Genomic DNA, 8,277 nt, shown 5'->3' on the forward strand with positions numbered 1-8,277 from the left:
CAGGGTGCCGTTGAATGCCTGTACTGAGTAAATGTAAAAAAATGTCTTTGATTATAATATCATATAGTAAATATTTACTGTTTTTCATATGCCAACCAAATAAAAACTAAATAAACAATAATAAACAGAATTTAATGTCTTATCACACAGGCTTTCAAATCGTTGAAGAAAATCAGACGAACAGTTTATATATAAACTATACGGTCAACCCGGTATAGAATTGAATCCATAATAACGTATCTTATTTAGCAAAGAATGCCAATGACATCTTGAATTTATAAACATTTTTCTGTTTACTTTGCTAACTATAATAAAATATAATAAATATGATTTTTCAGGGACTCTTAAAATAATACTTTTTATCTTTCTAGTTGACTAAAGTAGTTAAGATAAATAAAACTTACTTGATTCTGCACAATATTATACACTCGTATGCGTATAAAAATTGTCGTGATTAGCTTCAGTAGCACAACAAGTTGTTTTATGCAAATAATTGAAAGGCATATCAAGATATTTATTCTCTCCAATAGTGATGCGTTGTACTCGTAGTTTAAAAAAAATATTCGTTTTATTTATTAAAAATTTAAATACAAATTTATAATTATAATGTGATAATTTTATTAATTTTGCTTTCAATTGTTATAAAAATATAGATTTTAAGAAATTCTTCTTCCACGTGTCCACATCATAGGCATTGCCCCTCATTCAGTGTAGCAGTTTTGAGCTTCGTACTTGCTCTGACACTGGGATCGCATATAGTGCCGGTAGTGACCTTGTTAATATTGGCGCGTAAGATGCGGAAATTTATATCATTAAAATCTAACTGGCTATATAAAAATATGGGTAGGCGGTTGCTCATAACCCATATGTTTTGCTCATACTCTTGATCAACTTTTAAGTCGTTCGGAAATTGTATTAAACGTGACATGTTGCTTTCATTTTCGTTCGCCAAAAATTTTAGATTTTCGCGTATATATGGCTTGGATGTATCCCAGCACCCAATTTCATCACGGTGTACTTGAGTAAAAAACATGATGCCATTGCGATCCACATTAGATGTCGAAGACTGTCCATTACTGCCACGATCACCAATTGGGAAAAAATTTAAGGCATTTTGTGTATTATCACTGTCGTTTTGAATTAACTTAGTTGAAACTACAAATTCCTTAAATTAAATATATAGATTATTAAATTTGTAAAATCAAGAAGAATTACGATTATTTTGTGGCATGAAAATTAAAATTTATAGCCACAAACATATGTGCAGAAAATCTGAAAATGGATACAAATTACAAATTATTTATTTTATTAAGTAGCTCCTGCGTTGTGAACTTGGTTTATCAATAAATCCTTCATCTTTTCAAAAACAGTGGCACAAATAATTAAAAAAAGTAATAAAATACAATAGTTACTTTCATCCGATATCTGATTATATGACATTTTACCGCACATTAAATCAAACTAATTTTACAATACACGCACGGATAAACAAGTTCTCAAACAATGTCTAAACTTTCTATGTTTAAACGTTTATACGGATACTTAACCATATAACCGTAATTAATTAAAAATAATAACGTTGTAACCCTCCAGCTATATAGATTTATTATCAAAATATTTAATTATTTACTTGTCATTTTCTATACTAAATTAATATACGTTCACCGAGAATATATATTTAATTACCGGTCAAGATATTACCTTTTTCAATATTTATTAAAAAAATTTATGTGAGGATTATGAAAGAACATCGACTTTGTGTAGGGCAACTATAGTTGTTTTACTGAGCTTCATAAATTCTTCAGAACCTAAAGATGGTAACTCTTTGTTGTTAACAAAATTGTAGCTTTGTGGTACTCTTTATATGTTCTGCAACGCAAAATTATGCTCAGAGTTACAGAGCTTGATACTGTAGCCAGCGACTGTAGCTTAATGGCCAACGCACGATTAAGCTACAGTAGCTGGCTACAGTATCAAGCTCTGTACAGTGGCTGGCTACATTAGTTCGAAATTTCAAATCGTTCGTTAGTTGAGTAAATGCATTTCAACAGCAGTGCGGAGGGTTGAGCAATAATCGTTGAGTACTTTATTTAATATCATTGGACTACACTACACTACATTGCACTGCAAGTACTACACTAAGTCCAATTATCTTTAGTTGCGATAAAAGCGCCGAAATAAATGCTTTTGAATTCTTTTTATCTTGTTTCTCGATTTTACTAGTAAATTATGTGCTTTTAACACAAAAAGAAAAGAAACGTATTACTTCTTATTACGAATATATTAAAAATTTTTCGTTAATGAACTCCAAACATTTGTTTTAACGCCTGTTTAAACTTTAATTTTTAGTCCGAAAGTTCGGTTTCAACTTAATTGCTGCAGATCAAACTTTTATATATGTATATAGAATATATAGAATCGAATATGTTTAAACATATTTGCATTTTAATACACAAAAGTTTGTTTTATGTGGCGATAAGACAGAATGATCGAAGCTGTATAAAATCAGGTTGTATCAAAACTTAAAAATTACCAGTAAAAGATCAATATGTGTATATAAGGAAAGAAATCATGATTGGATAAAGAATAAACCAACAATTTTGCGAATTATACCGAATCACAGAATAATATTTGCTCCAAATACACGCATATACATATGAATACTGAAGAAACGATAAAATTTGTATCAAAGCCCGTGTCCAAGAAAAAAACATTCAACCTCTTTCAAACGAAGATATTAAAGTAAAGCAAATATGTGACCACATCTAGTAAAAATATTTTATTGAGTTTTTTTATATTTTAGCTGGAACAGTAAAATCGTTCGAATCAACTAAAAAAAAAAAATATTCAGATATTGTGAACGAGAATTAGTGAAAATATGTATTCTGAAATTTCCTATAATAATCCCAGAAAGCTATGGAGCAATTAATGTACTAGACTAGATCTATTGAAATAACGTCGATGTGGCTTATTACTGCATGCGATAAAATATGCTTTTTTATACTTATGTTTCTGTTTAACTTTTTTGATTAAGAAAATAATGGAACACCCACAAAATATTGTTTATTTAATGACTTCAAAGATAGTTTAATAGGAACATTTAAAATGAACTTGTCAAAATTCCACTTCTTAAAATTAAGAATTATAAATATTACGTATTTTAATATCTTACCTACAGTACATTGAAACAATGTCCAATCAATTTTTTATTTTTTGTATATTATCATTTTAATATATGTATGGGTCTTTTCGTCAAGTTTGTATAGTAAAAAGGATTTATATTTTGCATGTTGGCCTAATAATACTAATCATTATATGTGCAATTAATCTTAAAGGTGTCTTATAAAAAAAATAAAAAAATATTTTTTTAACTATCCCAATTCGATACTTCGATACTCGATACTGACCAATAAACCTGTTCAATAAAATAGGACGTTTCCTGTACCAATTCAACCAGGTATACACGAAAATAATAGTCTAGGTGAAAGTATGAAAGCTTTTTTTGTACCCACATAATATCGTTTAATTTTAAAAGTTTCTTTTTTATTTTATCGGTCGCTAAACGTTTTAGTTGAGAAGGAGCCGAACTAGTGGATTTAGTAGAAGAGCATACTAATGCCTTGAGAAATCAACAGTCCTATACTGTAACTTCGGAATTTAAAGTTGTTATTGTGTCAAAGACAGGAATTTAACGGTCATGGGAAGCTTTGCGGGACAAATATACTAAATTGAAAAAGAAAGTCTAATCAGGAATCGGGGGAAAAATGCATCGAAGAACAAGCAATTAGACTTAGCAATAATTACGATAGTGACTGTAAGTATTTGTTTGAATTATATTTCCAACAAAAATGATACAGCTTCATTATTTCTTGCTAACGACATCGTACGTAGTCATAAAATTTATGCTGTTTAAGAAATGGAAAATAATTCACTCGTGCTGTTTTAAATTTTTAATTTAATTAATATTAATTAATATTCATTTCAGAATTGTTCACAACTGAGTGTATAAGAATTGAACATCGAAACACCAGAATATAATTCTGGTAGCCGAAGAACATGTAGTAGAAGTAGAGTCCTGCTTATCTGAGAATAAAAACTGGTAAAAAATTAAAAAAACTTAAGAGTTTGAGAGATGACCTATAAATATCACCTATATCTATATATATATATATAAATAGTAGAAAAAGTCTGCGTTCACCCACAAAATGTATCTAAAATTTTGCACAATTTTTTTAATTTTTACTCAAATGGATTTTTGTTTTCTGATTTATTTTAACCAAAGAAACAACAATAAAGTTCAAATATAAAAAATTAACAGTTACTTTTTAAAAAAAAATTATACACAATTATATGCAAAAGCAACAGTTAAAAAAAATTATGCGAAATTTAAGAAAAATTATGTGGGTGACCGCAAACTTTTTCTCCTATAGACATATGTATATACAATGGGTTTGCTGAAGAGAAGAAGCTGCTAAGCAGTGACGATTGCTCTAAGGTGCGGTGAACACCCTAACATAATTTGCAAAATGTCAAATAACATAGGTATATGAATTTATTAAGTATCTTCACATCAAGAATTATTATTATTTATTACTTTTCCATATATGTATTTTTAAAGTTTTAGCAAAAACAATTAAATATAATTGTCTATGAAAACTCAATCAATTTGCTTCTGTTAGCTGCTATACTTGTTAGTTATGCTCATATATTTGCAGCTCAAATCACAGAACATTTCTATTTTATTTCGTCTCTCCCCTTTGTGTGCAAAGAAGTTGGCCGCACATTCATACGTTGCATATGAACAAAATAATGTGCGTGTGCTCCCGTTCGTAATATCAGAAATAGAGATTAAGCTTTTAACAGTAGCACCCACGAATTTCTATCGCTCACTGTGCGGAGTACTTGTCCGCACATTTATACGTTGCAAGTGGGTTTGATTTTGTTTGATCACTGCATAAACATATATCGTTCTGAGTAGAAACTCTTTTGTTTGAAAAAAGTTGGTTTGATGTTACAAGTATATGAAAAGTTTTGTTTCTTCCATATTGATATAATATTAAATTTATATATAAATTATTAATTTAATTTGTTTAATATGTTATTTTGTTAATGAATTGTTAATATAATATTGCGAATATATTGTTGCCTAATATAATATAGTTATTATTAATAAAAGATCTCATATATTTTAATATAAGTGGTACATGTAAAAACAACATTATAGAAGGGCCGCACACCCTTCCAGATAGGGCACGCGTCGTCACTGCTGCTAAGTAATTATGGACGTGTGAGAGTTAGGCTAAGTTGCGTTCTAAATGAGGGAAATTCTAAGTTGTGCCGAGAATGTAGTGATGTGTCGATATGTGTTGATAATTGGCTAAATGTGTGCAGTGCAAAAAAATCCCATAAAATCTTCCATTTGGTTTAGCATCAACTTAGCCTAACTCGCACACGTCCTATATGTTTTAACCTCGCAATACTAGAAGCTAGTAGTAAAACTCGGCGTTTAATTTATTTTTTGATAGAGTTAATATTTGTCCACCAGAAGTGAAAACCCTCTCAACAGGACTAAATAATGGCAGAATAGCGTAATATTTCATAATATCATGTTTAAAATATATGGGTAGTTAAATATTGATGATAAGTACTATAATACTTCTTAGCAAAATAAACAGTACTTCTGTTTTGTACTTCTTGAAACAAAATTCTCTCTAAATTTGAACCAACGGTAATATGTTTACGAACTAATTCGATTTGGAGAAACGGTATTATGGCATGATCAATTCCAATAAACAGCAGAATGTTAGCTTTAAGATTAAAATGTAAGTAATTTGATATTATTAATAAAGAACCTCTCAACAAGTACGAGTACATTTCTTATGTAGATACAAGATACGAGAAATAAAATGTATCTGAGTAAGGTGCAAGGTACAGCTATATGTAAAGTGTAAAGTTGTCGAAATCAGAAAAGATAACCGATCAGTGAAAATATAGAAAGCAGTCCCATGGTTTGTAGAGTATAACGGGCACATCAAAATCAAGATTGTTGTTGCTTTAAACGTAAATTCTAAAACTGGGATTGAGAGAACAAAAAACATATGTCATGAGAACCGAGGCTATCTGTGCCTCGTCATTCAATCAAAGCCGTGTTATATGTGCGTATGTATACATGTATTTTCTTTTAAATTTTCTTTTAAAAAATACGAAATTCACAAACTGATGTGACCCTCTGCATAACATACATTTCGTCATAGCCCGAAAGAGTCAATTTTGATGTGCCCATGACACTTTACATAACATGAGGCTTACATCTAATGATATTAAAGAATATATAAATATATTTTCTTCTGTGAGAATAACGCCAACTTTTTGAGCGCAGCAATGAACTTATCAGTGGGTTTTTACTGACTGGTGCATTAAATATTATTTTAATTTAATATTTATGTCAGATTTTGGCAAAAATATACATAATTTATTGATTCGCCTGGATTTGTGTACTTAAAAATGCAAAGCCACAAATATGTGAACGTTTTAGTACTGATATAATTTTCACTCAATTTTTCTTTATATGAAAGCAACTAATTGTGATTTTCTATTGTTTTAGAATATTATTATGGACACCATAACTCAACATAAATTATAAAATCCGTAAGAGTGTTCACAACTATTTGTTATACACACTTTAAAATTATTGCTTTTTTAATTTTAAACAAAAACATAGAATTAATGTATAAATTAAAGAAACTTATTTAAGCTGTGGAACAAATTCAAATTCAAGTTCAAATTTTGCTTACCTTGAAACTTGCCATTGGATGGAAGTACAACATTCTATCATTGTTTAAGAAATTTTTGCTTTCAGCCGATAAACTTAAGCCAAATATACCATCTAACCATTGAAAATTTAGTCCATAAATATTAAAATCTGCCGCTACTGGATTCGGGAGAAAATTAAAGTTGGTTATCCGCCAACTTTTTTGTTTTGCTAAACTATACACCACAAGTCCAAACCGCCATACATCAGTCACATACACATAAGCATCATGACATTGTCCTTCACGAACATCAGCTAATATATTGGAGTGCAGAGAGTCTTGTTTCACTTGGTCCGGTGGCAACTCATAACTTAAAATCAATTCATCAGTGTTTAAATCAAAAGCTACAATTTTTGGTGGACACAGTTGTGTGAAAGTAGTTAAAGCGTTAACAATTCCGGAATCTATCAACCATAAACGGCCGCATATATCAATTGACGTACGATACACCGAAATTAGTTTTGTACAGTCAGGATTGACCGTATTGCCATGCGCACTCCATTTTGGATATGGTTTTAATGCTGGGCTACGCTCGTTAGTAGGATAGGGAACATACGATAAACTTGCAGGCACTCCATCTTTCCATCGTGGTGTTGTAATAAAAAGACGATTTTTATAAACATCAATGCCTAATGGAAGATTATTTTCTGTTATGAATTCACTGAATTCACAGTGTTAGTTACATGATTACTCAGATATTCAAAATTGACTCTTACACTTCTTTTGCACTTACTTGTTTTTGATAGCCTGTTGTCTTTCCACGTATGTTGGATATTCAAAATCCAAAAACTTCCATTCATTAATTAAATCAAACGCATCCGACTTTCTAGAAATTCTAGGGGTTTCATCTTCCCAAAAGGAGTGTTCATGCCAGCCGCTGCTGCAGTTTGCAACATTCATATATAATAATACTAAAATGAAATTATATAACAGGTTTGTGGCTTTCATTATTGCTTGGCAGTCGATCGTAGAGAAAAGCACTTTTAATTCGTCAAGTGAATACAGACAACTGAGTTGTTTTCGTTTAATTTAAACTGCAAAACAGTATTGCTATATTTATGGTATTCAAAAATTATCGTAACATCCAATATTTTACCTTTCATTTTTTATGCTATACGCACACCCTAAGAAAAGGGTACATTCACTTTTTCAACACATTTGTAACACAACAAAGCAACTTGTGCGTACTATGGCTATGCATATATTTTTGAATTAATTCATAAGCTGAGTCCATGAAACCACTCTTTATCTGACTCTTCGTGTCTTCAATTGTATTTACTTATTTCTCTTCTCATTAGACGGCTTGCATATCCACCTGTGTCTGTTCCAAAGAAAGCATGGAGTTGTGTTGTATCTCTAAGTTTCAGAGACAGACCTTTAACATTTGCTAGAATATCGGCACTTCGTAAAACATTACCTGTATATCAACTAATGAATCTAAATCTAATGTAATTATGAATTATTA

At 30.3% G+C, this 8,277-nt stretch overlaps 1 protein-coding gene across 2 annotated transcripts; it reads right to left on the reverse strand.

The window, feature by feature from the left end:
- Positions 1–620: 620 nt before the first annotated feature.
- Positions 621–7,994, reverse strand: LOC119680745 (protein yellow-like). 2 transcript variants are annotated; one of them, XM_038093705.1, is made up of 4 exons: positions 7,909–7,994; positions 7,546–7,846; positions 6,795–7,473; positions 621–1,165 (listed from the first exon to the last, which is right to left on the reverse strand). In XM_038093705.1, exons 2-4 carry the CDS (start codon positions 7,758–7,760, stop codon positions 686–688), a joined length of 1,374 nt encoding a protein of 457 aa, XP_037949633.1. In that variant the 5' UTR covers positions 7,761–7,846; positions 7,909–7,994; the 3' UTR covers positions 621–685. The 2 variants fall into 2 exon arrangements, with proteins under 2 accessions (XP_037949633.1, XP_037949634.1); XM_038093706.1 differs by having other exon boundaries at positions 6,795–7,441; positions 7,909–7,993.
- Between the last annotated feature and the right edge of the window lie 283 nt (positions 7,995–8,277).

This window comes from Teleopsis dalmanni, chromosome 2 (genome assembly GCF_002237135.1).
Source record: "Teleopsis dalmanni isolate 2A chromosome 2, ASM223713v2, whole genome shotgun sequence".
NCBI lineage: Eukaryota > Metazoa > Arthropoda > Insecta > Diptera > Diopsidae > Teleopsis > Teleopsis dalmanni.

Bases quoted from the DNA above. Each gene is read 5' to 3' on its own strand.
- LOC119680745 (XM_038093705.1), bottom strand. From the start codon at position 7,760: ATGAAAGCCACAAACCTGTTATATAATTTCATTTTAGTATTATTATAT. The intron at 7,474-7,545 runs GTAAGTGCAAAA...CTGTGAATTCAG, and splicing joins CAACAGGCTATCAAAAACAA to TGAATTCATAACAGAAAATA. The intron at 1,166-6,794 runs GTAAGCAAAATT...ATTTAATTTAAG, and splicing joins ATCCAATGGCAAGTTTCAAG to GAATTTGTAGTTTCAACTAA.